The sequence below is a fragment of the Volvox carteri genome (assembly GCF_000143455.1).
Source record: "Volvox carteri f. nagariensis unplaced genomic scaffold VOLCAscaffold_25, whole genome shotgun sequence".
NCBI lineage: Eukaryota > Viridiplantae > Chlorophyta > Chlorophyceae > Chlamydomonadales > Volvocaceae > Volvox > Volvox carteri.
The window spans coordinates 1,453,231-1,466,917 of record NW_003307568.1 but is presented as its reverse complement, the minus strand read 5'-3'; the positions used below and the strand labels follow the sequence as shown (position 1 = coordinate 1,466,917).

The 13,687-nt window shown below is 60.8% G+C and overlaps 1 protein-coding gene across 1 annotated transcript; it reads right to left on the bottom strand.

The window, feature by feature from the left end:
• Positions 1–201: 201 nt before the first annotated feature.
• VOLCADRAFT_92376 (uncharacterized protein) lies at positions 202–12,595 on the bottom strand (the record flags this gene model as incomplete). The annotated part of the gene is made up of 21 exons (XM_002951687.1): positions 202–522; positions 712–837; positions 1,183–1,251; positions 1,399–1,534; positions 1,882–1,985; positions 2,713–3,042; positions 3,282–4,139; positions 4,367–4,428; positions 4,669–5,017; positions 5,427–5,935; positions 7,147–7,256; positions 7,431–8,205; positions 8,351–8,527; positions 8,745–8,800; positions 9,386–9,483; positions 9,901–10,068; positions 10,120–10,191; positions 10,542–11,111; positions 11,462–11,523; positions 11,767–12,100; positions 12,425–12,595. 21 exons carry the CDS (start codon positions 12,593–12,595, stop codon positions 202–204), a joined length of 5,457 nt encoding a protein of 1,818 aa, XP_002951733.1.
• Between the last annotated feature and the right edge of the window lie 1,092 nt (positions 12,596–13,687).

The following is a 13,687-nucleotide window of genomic DNA, read 5'->3' as shown; positions in this document are numbered from 1 at the left end:
CCCCTCGTCAACCCAGCCGCGTCTCCCCATGTCCCTCTCCCCCATCACCAACACCGGACCCGGGCTTCACGGCCCTTTCCCAGGGCGCTATGTCTCTCTTTCTCTCTCCCCCCCATCTCTCTCTCTCTTTCTTTACAAGGCAAAACTACAGCACAGTCTCGCCACCACCTTATCCCTTTCTCAACCCCAACCCGTTAAACACTACCCTGACGTCTCATTACCCGGACGACACTCCAGTACGACAATTATTAGACGGTCGGAAACCAGGTGCCGTACATCCAACACCGGCCCCAAACAGTGCTCCACAAGCAACGCCCGCCTGCGCTCCCTGGCTACCCTCTCCGGGTTACCGGCCACCTCGCCGTCATCCGCCACCTCGCCAGTCCTCTCCCGCCTCATCAGCCCATCCAGCTCCCGACGCTGCCGGGAGGTCACCAGATTATCCGACCCAATAAGTCCCGTACAGCAGCATAAGGCCCAGTTGAGGACCAGCGCCCGCCGCTGCCGCCAGTAAGGACGAAGCTGCACCACGGGCGAGGTCGAGGCTGCAGTTGTGGTGGTTGTCGGGGCCGGGGCGGCGGCGCTAATGCTGACTTTGGGCGTGTCCCCGTAGACCGCTTTCCCGTTGCGCGAAGCTGCTGCTGCTGCTGCTGCTGCCGCCTCTCCCTCTGCGCCGTGTGTTTTCCCCGCCGGGGGCCCCCCCCTGCTGACCATGGCCCCCCGCAAGCGAACCTCCAGGGGCCCAAGCAAGTCCATGCAGGATTGCTCGGCCGGAAGCGGTTCTACGACAGGTACGACAACGAAGTCCCGGCCTCGATCCAAGAACTGCGTGCGAACCTGCCGCAAGTCGTAATCCAACGAGACGGCGTTCGGGGGTTAGCAGTGGGAGATGGATGGCAACAGCAACAGAGGAGAGTAAAGTTAAGAAAGGAGCAGTGTACGGCAAGGAGTAAAAACGGCCGAGGGTTTGGGAAGGAAAAGTGAGCGGCGGCCGTCACACAGCGGAAATGAGGGTCCACCACAATCGCAACCACAACCACGAACGACGCAACGAACTTCACCCTAGGTGGCGCCGTCGCAGCTCAGCGCAGTGCAAGTCATCTCAAATACACATTGGTGGCGACACGAGCGACCCGTGGGGTTCAAGGATGGGGAGAGGCCCGGGGGAAATGGCACACGCACACGGCCTACGGCTCCAGCTGTGAGCACGGATTCAGGTCCAGCGGTGAAGGGGAAATGAAGGCAGCACACCTCCCGGAGGAGGAGGGACATTGCGTGCATAGGTGCATGGGTGTGCCGTCGAGCTGTCAGATAGCCTCACGGTACGACACACAATACGACATCACACCAAGCGTACGCCACGCCGTACAGGAACATTAAAACTCGACAGTGCCTTACCTGGGCCAGGACGGCCAGCAGCGCATCCAGTCCTCCCCCTCCCCCTCCTGCTCCCTGTAAAGGACTCAGCACCGCGCCGTGCCACTCGTCCAGCTTCCACTGCAGCTCCCTCGCAAAGCGGCGAGAAGAAGCACGGCTGTCGTACACAGGGCACCGTACGCAGTACGGACACGTCAGGACCAGCACGCAACCATTACGTACCATTAGCCGCAAGAAACAGCATTTCCAATGAGTGCGAGCGGCAGCAGCGGCGGCAGTACATGACGGGACACGGTTAGAGTTTAGGTGGTGGTGGTGGTAGGGCCCGAGTGGGAGAGGAATGTGGGTGCAGGTGCAGGTGTGTGTGTGTGTGTTTTGGGGGGGGACTCCCGAGGGAGGGAGACACCACACACAGCTGCACGGGACGGACGTCACAGGCAACAGTCCCACCCCCTCATCCTTCCCACCCCCCAACCCCCCCAACCCCCGCGACCATCCACCCACTTTTCCAATTCATCCCCCTGGAACCAAACCGTGCACTGGGTCCCCAGCTGCCGTACATCAGTGCAGGGCACCCAAAGGTCCACGCTGCCCTGCCTCAGACCCAGCTGTACGGCAGGAACGGTAGCAGCAGAAATGCCATGGCTGTTGTTGCCGCCAGCTGCAGCAGCCTCGGTACTGGACTCGCCTTCCGCTCCCTGCGCTAGTTCCAGTAGACGGTGGCGGTTGCGGCAGCAGGAGTGGGAGCTCAGGCACCGGTCCCTGACGTGATGCGGCCCCCCTGCCCCTCCCCCCCGACTTGAGCAGTATATCATTTATTTCTTTGCATCAGTGTGTGCGTATGATGACTCCCCCCTTTCCCCCGCCTTTGCCGCACTGTAACAGCGACAACGGCAGTAGTGGAATTGCGCTATTGCGAACGACGCCTCCGGGGGGGGTGCGCAATGGTCGCAGTAGCAACAACACGCATAGCCGAGAGCAGTTGGCCGGAATAAACACCGGACGGATAGACAGGCAGATAGACAGACAAATAGACAGATAGACAGACATATCGACAGACAAGAGGGTAACTCCGCCTCCTCCTAGTCAATTCGATTATTCGGTACCCTCAGGAAAGTGGCTCCCTGTGCCGCTGCTGCCGTGCGGTGCGGGGTGCGGGGTGGGGTGGGGTGGGGGGGCCCTTGTTTTGCTTGACAACATCATGCAAATGCTTATGCTAAGGGCTTCCCCTTTTCACTCACCAGCCTGAACTCCCCTCTCCCCCACCCCCCCTTCCAACCCGAAGGCGCTTTCTCCGAATACCCCGCCGGTGGATACGAATCCAGATCACCTCACCTGGGGCCGCCGCCGCAGCTCCGAAACCTTCAGATCCACCAGCATCACCGGCCCCAGGCCCGCAGTGGTGAAGTCACCTACAGACCTACCGAAGTCCAGCGACGACAGCGGCGCCGCCGTTGCCGCCGCTATGGCAGCCCGCGGCTCCGGGTCTCCGGCGCCGTCAGGTCCAGTGGCGGCGGCGGCGGCGGCAGTGCCGCCAGCGCCCCCAGAGGTGCCGCAACCTGCTATAGTCCTGCTCGTCACCCAGTTAAACCGGCCCAATACGGCGGCGGCTGAGAGAATCCACGACAATGCGCCAGGACCGTCCGCCACCACCGTCTTGCGCCGCTGCGCAGCGTTACGGGGGTTTGAGAAGAGGAGAGATGAAAGTGGCAGTGAGATAAGACCGGCAAGGAAGTTAGTTAGTTGGCGGTTGGTGGTTGTGCAAGTAGCAGTGGGATCACACATCGATTGCGAGCATACCCCTCATCCCGCAATTTGTGTCGACAAAACCCCGACCCGCATCTCTCCCCCCTCCTCCCCCTCCCCCCCTTCCCCCTCCTTCACCCCGGCGTCAGCCCCCTCACCCCTTGAGCCAAATCCAGGAGCAACCTGGCCATGCGCCGTCGTACGGGCAGTTGCTCGTCCCTCGCAGCGCCGTGTAGCTTTAACACGTCGTCCCCATCCTCATCATCGCCGCCAGCCGCCTCACCGTCGCGCCCTCCTGCTGTTGCCGCTCGCCTCCGCCCCTCCGCGTCCCACACCGACTGAACCGTCTTAGGTAGCGTACCCAGCATTTTATGCAGCAGCACGGCAACGGACATAGCCGCCTCAATCTCATCAATTTCCCGCACGAGCCGCTGCACGCGGACTACGTTGCTGCCCGCTGCAGCGCCCAATGCGCCGCCACGGCCGCCGCCTCCCTCGTCGTCGCCTCTATCCTGCGGTTGCTGCTGCTGCTTCAGCAGCCGCCAGCGCTGGGTGGCCTCTGAGAGGCCGCCGCCGTCGCCGACCGTCGTCCCCGCAGGCCGCGCATTCAAGGCCTGCCGCCGCCGGTTCAGCATCTCCGCCGCTTCCCGTCGTACGACATCCAGCACCTGTTGCCGGGCGTCGGCGGTATGCAAGTGCGCGAGAGCATGTCCTATCACGCGGCCCAGATCTGCCGTCACCCTGCGCACCAGGTAGTCCGGCAGCGGTACCTCAACAGCCCGCGTGACGGGAATCCGCCAGGAACCGATCTGAGTGGCCCGCGGCAAGGACAGCGGAGGTGACGTCATCGCGATACGGCGCGCCACATGGCACAGCACGGCAACGGAGGTGAGGACGGCTTTCTGGGGAGGGGTGGCGGCGGCGGTGGATGAGGATGTCGTACAACCGGCGGCGCCGCCACAGTTCTGGTGCACGCCGACGGCTTCCAGAAACACGTTGTCATTTGCGAAGCTTTCCTAGGAAGGGGTTGAGGGGGAGGTCAAGGGGGAGGTGGCGTGTTGCTATTTGGGGGGGGGTATTGAAGCGCCCCGGGGGGAAGGGGAGATGGAGAATGGAAATGTGTTCGTTAAAAACACACGCCGCGATGACAGCGAGACAAGCACCCCATTGGGACACCAGTGATCATCACACACCCCCTTTTCCTCTTCCTTTCCTCCTCTTCCTTTCCGCTCCGGGGCCCCACCTTCGTCCCGTACACGAGGTAGGCCAGCGGTTCGAGCTCCGAGTACAGCAGGGAGGGGCCACCTGCGGACGTGGCAGGGGGCACATGCGGATGGGGAAGAGTACGAACATGCAGTATGTACGGCAGTGACGTACCGAGCTGTGCTGGGCCAACCCTAAGTGATGTACTGCGCCCCGCGCCCCTTCCCCCCTCTTTTCCCCTGCTCCCCCCTACTTAGCTCCCCCAACCCCCCCGGCCCCCCACTGCTAATTGAGACAGCTCTCCCTGCCCGCCGCCCATACACAGCCGCCCAAAGGTCGTACCGCAATACCTGACCAGCGCGTCCAGCAGTACAACCGCCTGGTCCAACAACTGCCGCCCCGTAAGAGCCGCCAACCGCTGTCGCCCCTCCTTCCCCTCCCCCTGCTCCTTTGCCTCCTCCATGTCGCTGTCAACACCCAAGTAATCCTCCTTGGCTAGCTCCACCAGCTGCATGATCGCGATGAACAGCGCCATCACCCGCGAGGGAAGCGACGAAGCCCACAGCTCGGCTGCGTCGGCTCCCACCCCGGTAGCTGTACGGACGCTGCTGGACACGGAGACCGAGGCCGAGGAGGTAGAGCTGGCGGCGGAGGCGCTGGCGGTGTTCGTGGTGCTCACGGAGGAGAGAACCTGTACGGCATATTGAAGTAAGTAAATACCCAAACGGTGTTCTGGATGATCATGATCCTGATGATCATGTGCAGGAGGGCAGGTGCCCGTTTTGCTGGTCGTCCTGAGTTGTGTTTGCGTGCAGGGGGGTTGAGGGGTGAGGGGTGAGGGGCTGGGACGAGCCCGTGGAGAAGGACTTCTAATGCGGATACAGTGACTCCATTTGCCCGTTGTAAACCGGTCTGAGAGGGGAGAGCTGAGAGGTCTGGATCACCGTGGTTGGTGAGTCGGGCAAGGGGCGCCACGCCTTGGGATCCGGAACAGAAAGCACAACAACATTGCATTATGCGGACTCGGGACTTAATCTGGATCGTCTGCAGCGGCACCTTACCGGCCCCCCCGCACTGCCGCCCCACCTAGGCGCACTCACCGCCTCCGGCTGGTAGAACGCAAATATAGAATCAAAGGTGGTAGGCGGGGCGGGGCCCTTTGCGGCAGCAGTGGTAAGTGCCAGCAGCTGCGTTGCCATGCCGTACACGTCCAAACCCAACGCAGTGCTGTGCAGGCGCCGCCCCAGCTCAACTAAGTGCCTCGACTGCGCCGTGGCAGCCAAAACATCGTCCTCTTTTGACCTCGCGTTCTCAGCACAGCCAGGCTCCGCATGGGTGGCACCATTTGGACGCCTGCGTCCCGACAGGTCCGCCGCCAGCTGCTGGGATTCAAGGTATAATTGGTACTTAGTTCGGCTGTATAACCTTTCCAGGCATGCAAATTTTCTCCATTCTTCAATTTCCATGATCAATTTGTCCCGTTTACGAAATGCAGATGTTGCGGCCGACGTGGCCGCAGCCCGACGATGCGGCGCATAGCATCTTGCTTGCCGCAAGCGCTCCCGGCCGCCCTTGCGAAGCTGGTCCGGGCCCTCCCGATGTCGACGGCCTGATAGGGCAAGACGGGAAACGCCCAGGAGCGCCGCTAGGGCGTTTTGACGCTGAATATCAGATAGCTGAGCTGTTACACCTCTCGTGCTGATCAGGCGGCCGTCGCCAGCTGCACCACCAAGCTCTGAGCCCGCCATCTGTCGGTCCCGAGAACGAATACCAACTTCCTACAGCCGGTTTACAGCACGTATATAATTGCGTTGTAGGGTAAATGGATTAATGAGTGCATCTTCGGCATGTCCTGCCCCAAAATTCCGAGATAATGTCGCATGGGCAAATCCTGCTGCGTGATAAGGAAAATTGGTCTCAAGGCCCTACGAAACTGGCGTCCAATAGGACAATATAATCTAATCACAGACTGTGCGGCATTATGGGCAGCCAAGTGGCCGTTAACGGTTTAGATCACAATATGCATGACTAAAGCACGTACGCCTGCACAATGCTTGCATCTTATTGCCAGCAGCAATCCAAAGTCCCTCGGAGAACACTGTAGTCATAGAGAATTAAAAAAACTGTGTTTCCGACTAACAACGCTTAGGCCTCGGGATCCTATTAAGGCAGGCCCTCGCCACGGCCGGCAAATCCAGTCCTTGTGTTGCGCTCTCGGGCCCCGGCGTCAACCTTCGGAATCCCACCCTCACTGTCAGCCAGCCATCCCATGCTGCGGGCATCATCGCCGAAAGGTTGACAAAAAACCGCTGCCCATGGACTGCCATCAATGAAACCGGCCTGCGCCTCGTAACCCTGCCGGCCGCACTACCTCCACCCCCACCTGCACCCGAGGTCTCCCCGCAAACCCCCTTTTTCCAACCCGACGCCAGGACCCCCTCTCCCTCCCCTTCGACAGCTGCAAACCGGTACACCGCCTACACTCCCGCTACGTCGTTATCATGGCTGCATATTCGTCCCTTCGTAATCATAGAGGAGGACGCATTCACTCAATTATTCACTGACTTGTTCGCGTCCGTCGACTTATCCGACAATTTTCGTACGCGCTACCCGGCCGACACGCAAATTCGCAACCAATGCAGCAACACGCTCGCCAACCACCACGACCACCACGCAAATAGCTGCAGCAAGTGGAGTCAGTAACAGAAGATACGTGTGCAATATCCGTGTACTAGGCAATCTGCCCCATGTCAATATCCCTCCCCCCCAACCTGGACGCAGGTTTCGGCAATGGTCAGTGCAGGGACTAACGCGCCGCACCGCACAGCATCGCAAACCCACACGCCCCGCAGGTAACGCACAGCCGCCACTGCAGCCACAGCAGTTGCAGCAGCCGTAGCAGCAGACCAGTGACACTCACACCCCCACACCTGAGCATCATTCAACAACAAAAGCACGCACGCACTCAAGCCGCAGCCCCATCACAGCTGTTGACCGGCCCCCCTACCGCCTCCGCCTCCTCTAACAGCGGCCCCCTCACACCCCCTCCAGGTCCTCGCCACCCCCCTAACCAGGGCACCCTGAACTCCCACCTTATCCTTCACCTCTCGCACGCCCCCGGCAGCGCATTCGGCAACACCAGCACCCGCTCGGGGTGCCCGCACTGGCACTCAAGAACCAACAAAATCAGCCGCTCCGGAACCAGTATCCGTTCGTCCAGTGTAACCCCGGCCAGCGCCCCCTCCAACAACTTCCTGCAGGCGCGGCTCTCCGCGGAGGCGCCAGCCTGGCTGCCAGAAAGGCCGCAGTGGACCGCCAGCTCCTGGTCCAGCTCATTCTGCTTGGGGTCAGTAAGGCCCAGCCAGCAGCACAAGGCCCAGTTGACCGCGTGCGCCCGGCGCTGCCGCCAGTGAGTACGGAGCCGGAAAGTGGTTGTGGCGGTTGCGCTTGTGGTTTCGGTTTCTGTTGGCGCCGCGGATGTCGGGTAGGACCAAGTCGTGGCGGAGCTTCTGCTGCTGCTGTAGCTGCCGCTATCGCCGTTGGCGCCGCTGCTGGCGCTTTTGCTGCTTTCCGAACGAACCCCCTGTGGGCCCTTGACCCGCTCGCGATGGGAGAACGAGGAGGAGGAGGAGGTGGAAGTGGCCGCGGTTCTTGATCCACAAGAATCATCGCCATCGTCAAAGGGCTTGACCACGTCGGGAATGGGGTCCTGCCGCCTCCCCCTCCCCCTCCCGCCCCGCCCTGACAGCCCGCAGCTTCCCCCAGCGAGCTGGGGGGTACCTGGCCCCACGCCGCCGCCCCCGCCGCCGCCGCGGCCCCCGTCATCATCGTCATCGTACGTATCCTTTCCCGCCTCCGACCCGCTGCCACCCATCGTACCTGTGGCACAGCACGTATACGACACAGTACGGGCGTTATTCTGAGGTAACGCCCTCCTCCCCTTTCGCTCCATCTACCGCCTCCTGACATTGTTCTCCTTTTTCCGCCTTTCCCTCATTCCCTGCCCCACCCAGCCCATCCTCACCTCCACCTGCACCTCCACTTCGTGATGCTGTCGGTGTCGTGGAGGGGACAGCGCTCCGGGACTCCTCTCTACGCGCCACGGCGGTGTGCACACGAAACTCGTAGGCAGCAAGCGGGTCATCTAGCGGCCCTCCGGCCAGTACGGGACGTACGATGGGTACGACAATGAAGTCCCGGCCTTGGGCCACGCAGGCGGTGCGGAACTTAGGGCGCGGGGGAGTGCAGGACATGATGGGGGAGATATGGGAAGATATGGGGATGAGCACAGTGAGGTGACCTGACGTTATGAGGTGCGGTGAGCTGTTGAGGAGCTACGGGGGGGAGCTGGCGGGCGTTGCAAGACGACAAGAAAGTACCACGGGACGGCAGGGGGAGGGGAGGGGAGGTGCCCCCACCTTCAGGCCACCTCGCGGCACCATCACCACCACCACCACCACCACCATTACCACTACTGCTAACAGCAGCAGCAACAACAACAACAAGACAGCAGTAACGGAAAACAGCCAACCGGAAAGACGGATCGGCATGCGCAGTGCCGCATACATGCCGTACATGCGCTGGCTCTGCCATACCTTGGCAAGTGCTGCCAGCGCCATGTCCGTACCCCCCGCTCGCGCCGCGCCGCGGGCCGTACTCGGCAGGGGGTGCAGTACTGCAGCGTGCCGCTCATCCAGACGCCGCTGCAGGCTTCCCGAAAAGGCGCGCCAGCTATCCCCACTGCTATGCATAATCACACCGAACAGCACACGAACACTTATAGGAGTTGTCGGTTGTCTGTAACTAACAAGTAACGCCCACTCGGGGTCCAAGCTTAGGGTTTAGGATCACTATGCGACGTGCAGATTCGTAAGGCGGAGTCCCGGGCCACTGGTAAGTATCTGCCGTACCAGTTGAAGAAGGCCGCCCTGTTCCGGAAAAACAAACAATGGAAAGGTTGTACTGCCGTACAGTGAATACATAGCATCCGCTTCTGCTGCCCCACCACAAATGAATTTCTTCACAGCTTTGCGACCCATTTTGTTTTCCGTACACTCACTCCGTGAACTCATTGCCGTTGACCGCAATTGCTGACTCCAGCATCGCTGGCGCCAAATCAAAGCATAGGGCCCAAAGAACCGCGTTGGAGTGCCGTACCTCCAGCATCACAACCGGGTCGCCGACGGCCGCAGCAGCAGCTCCTGCGCCGCGGTCCCCCGGGCTCCCGGGGTGGGGTACGTGACGACCCTGCACACGTACATACATACATGCATACATACATACATGCATACATACATACATACATACATGCATACATACATACATACATACATACATACATACATACATACAAACAAAGAGGAGGACGCATTTGTCGCCACCCTGTACGGGCAGTTCAGTACAACCCCCTCATAAGTGTAAAACTGTATCAGTATCTGTCCATGTCGGGACACATTCGTCGGCACAGGCACGTCCGATGCCGTACAAACGAAGCCGCGGGCTCCACTGCCGTTGCTGCCGTACGCCACACCTCAGCGGCCTTATGACCCCACCCGCCACATCGTACATTCTCACCTGGCCAGATGCGGCCACGATATCGGTTAGCTTTCTAGATTCGATCGTCTGAATCGTCACGGGGCCCAGTGCCCGACCGCCAGCACTGCTGTCCTCGAACACGGACTGCGCGTCAGCCAACGCGGCAGCAACCTCAGCCCCAGCCTCAGCGGCGCCCTCGCCGCCGTCCTGCAGGAGGCGGCCAAGGGCCTCCACCGTCCTCCCGTTCAAGAGGCTTACGCAGGCAGCGACGACAGCCGTGTACGACATGGCGTTACGACCGGACACCAACATCCTGAACCCACCTAGGGTCTGCGGGGCGACAACAGGCCCCGCCGGGTGGGGGGTACACAAAACGGAGGTAGGATGGATCGTGTGTGTGCGTGTATGGAGGTGCCGTACACAGGGCCGAGGGTGCGTGTTGCAAGTGATGGGCTCATTCGTTGGTGGTGGTTGGTGGTTTGTTGCTTATCGCCATACAGCAGCCCTAAACACCACAATCCTCAACCATATCCCAACTCTAACTGGGCCCCGTACCGACCATGCATTCCCCAGCCCCGTCAGCCCTCGCCCCTTCCCCTCCTTTCCCCTCCTCCTCCTTTCCCCCTCCTCCCCCTTTCCCCCCCCTTCCCCCTCCTTCACCCCGGCGTCAGCCCCCTCACCCCTTGAGCCAAATCCAGGAGCAACCTGGCCATGCGCCGTCGTACGGGCAGTTGCTCGTCCCTCGCAGCGCCGTGTAGCTTCAACACGTCGTCCCCATCCTCATCATCGCCGGCGGCCGCCTCACCGTCGCGCCCTCCTGCTCTTGCCGCTCGCCTCCGCCCCTCCGCGTCCCACACCGACTGAACCGTCTCAGGTAGCGTACCCAGCACACTGGACAGCAGGCTCTGCAGAGCGGCCCCCGCGCTGTCGTGTTCCCGTCCCGGGGGTGCACTCGCTGCCGTACGCTGCCTCCGCTGCTCCAGTGCCTCCGCCGCTTCCGTGCGTATGGCATCCAGCACTCGCCGCCGACTGTCAAACGGACGCAAACGCACGCTAGCCTTGCCTAGCGCCCGCCCCACCGCCTCCATCGCCGCTGACGCCACGTCCCCGGACACCGGCGCGTCTTCAATGAACTTAATAAACGAAATCATCGTACCCATGTGCAAGATGCGTCGCAGGTACGGCGGAGACGCCATCACCGCTATACGGCGCGCTACACGGCACAGCATTGCGACGGAGGTGAGGACAGCCTTAGGCGGCGGGGCAGCAGCGGCGGCGGCGGAAGATGAGGAGGATGCCGTACGGCTGGTTACGGCGCCGACAGCGTCCAGGAGGGTCTCTGTGTCACTGAACGCGTCCTGGTGTCACCCCGTCGCGCCGGATGTGCGAGCGTTTGGGGGGAGGGGGGAGGGGGGAGGGGATGGCAATGTGGGTGGGGGGAGGAGAAGGCGGAGGTAACACTAAGTTGACACGCGTCGCGGTGCTGCTGACGTGCATGCGTGCACACGCAAACACAGCAGACACACGATGCAGTTCCTCCCGCCCCGGGGCCCCGTTCCCTCCCCCCCTTTTCCTCTTCCTTTCCGCCCCGGGGCCCCACCTTCGTCCCGTACACGAGGTAGGCCAGCAGTTCGAGCTCCGAGTACAGCAGGGAGGGGCCACCTGCGGACGTGGCAGGGGGCACATGCGGATGGGGAAGAGTACGAACATGCAGTATGTGCGGCAGTGACGTACCGAGCTGTGCTGGGCCAACCTTAAGTGATGTACTGCGCCCCGCGCCCCTTCCCCCCTCTTTTCCCCTGCTCCCCCCTACTTAGCTCCCCCAACCCCCCCGGCCCCCCACTGCTAATTGAGACAGCTCTCCCTGCCCGTTCCCGCCCATACACAGCCGCCCAAAGGTCGTACCGCAATACCTGACCAGCGCGTCCAGCAGTACAACCGCCTGGTCCAACAACCGCCGCCCCGTAAGAGCCGCCAACCGCTGTCGCCCCTCCTTCCCCTCCCCCTGCTCCTTTGCCTCCTCCATATCGCTGTCAACACCCAAGTAATCCTCCTTGGCCAGCTCCACCAGCTGCATGGTCGCGATGAACAGCGCCATCACCCGCGAGGGAAGCGACGAAGCCCACAGCTCGGCTGCGTCGGCTCCCACCCCGGTAGCTGTACGGACGCTGCTGGACACGGAGACCGAGGCCGAGGAGGTAGAGCTGGCGGAGCTGGCAACAGTGGTGACCGATGGCCACTGAGTGACGCCATGCGGGGCTCATGCAGTGCACAAAGCACACAAGGCCCCAAAAGCAGCACGGTCAGTGAGTGCTGCTGCTGCAGTCAGATTTCGGTGACGTCCCTTACATGTTTGTAAAAAAGAGCGTTCTGCGCTGTGTCGCGACATTATGGAAATGGCACCGGAGTGCACATCCGCTCGTGGCCATGTGCGGGAATGTGTAGGTGTATGCGCACTCAGGTCGGAGTTGAGGTTCACATCTCGATGGCGGCTACCGCCATGTCCGGCCAGCCCCTCCCCCCGATTCGTCCATTCGACGCCTCCCCCGGACCCCTACCTCACCTCATTTGGAATCAGGACCTGGAAGAGGGAGTCAGAAGGCCCAGGGGGTGGCGGCCACCTGGCCGCGCCGCTGCAGCTGCCGCCAGTGCCTTCAGCGACACGCGCCGTCAGTTGGACAGCCATGTCGTACACGTCGAAGTTTGAAATTAGGTGCGCCAAATGCTCCCTCATGATAGTGAATTTTTTTTCCTCGAGGGCGAGAAGGACGAGTTCTGCAGGCGTGGCCGTGGCCGTAGCACGTGCGCCACTCGTTGCCGATAGGCCACGCTGCAAATTTCCAATTTGGCGCTGCCGTGCTACCAAGATCTTCCTCCGAGTTTTGCGGCACATCTCCCCTACGCTTGCAAGGGTTTGCCACTTTCTGATTTCCTCAGAGAGGCCATCACGGGTAGGAGGGCCACCGCGGGAAGCGGAAGTTGCGGCTGATGTGGCCGCGGCGCGCAGGTATGGCCGGTAGCTCTTTGCTTGGTGCAAACGCTCTCGGCCACTCTTGCGCCGCTGCTGGGAACCCTGGAGGTGCCGGTAAGAAGTAATTGTGTGCGGAGGAACGCCGAGGAGCGTTGAAGTAACAGTTTGCCGGTTGATTGCTGCTAATTGGCATGCAACTACTCCTCCACCGCAGAAGCCAAGGCTGCTGCCCTGGCCACGCTGCTCTGAATCAGCCATACCTAAAGGGAAAGTGTAAGCTGTGATGGGGCGGCCTTCCAGCCCCTTTTTAAGTCATGGCTACAAAACGAAGCAGATCATGTGCATCGTCATTCGCATAGACAATTTTGGGCTATCAAGGAAGTATTGCGAACGAACATGGCAAATCCAATTTTGTGATGATTTAAGCACTGTGAGCAGATTAAGCCTTGTAGATTTGCGTTTGCTCGGACCTTGTATGAGTCATGAACTGTTAACACCATAACGGGATAATGGCAAAGGAATTGGGTTATTGATTTACTGTGAGTTATGTAGAGAACCGGTTACTTTTGTTTTTGAGGAGCCACCATCTGCCGTTAGGCCACGTCCTGAGAAGTGTGCTTGCGTTAGGAAACCCTGTATGCCATGCGCTTTATCCCCATGGTTCATAGAAACCTTAAAAGCACAAGTTCTCAAAGCCATCCTTCGCGGCATGCGTCAACTTCGTCCGTTCTGTGGGATGCGAGGAGGGACGAATACGCCGCGTTGGAATGTGATATTCACACGACTTGTTGTGTTTCAGTAGCATCCTTGAACTTTAATTCGTCTTCTTGGTGTTGCGCCAGTTCTAACACGAGA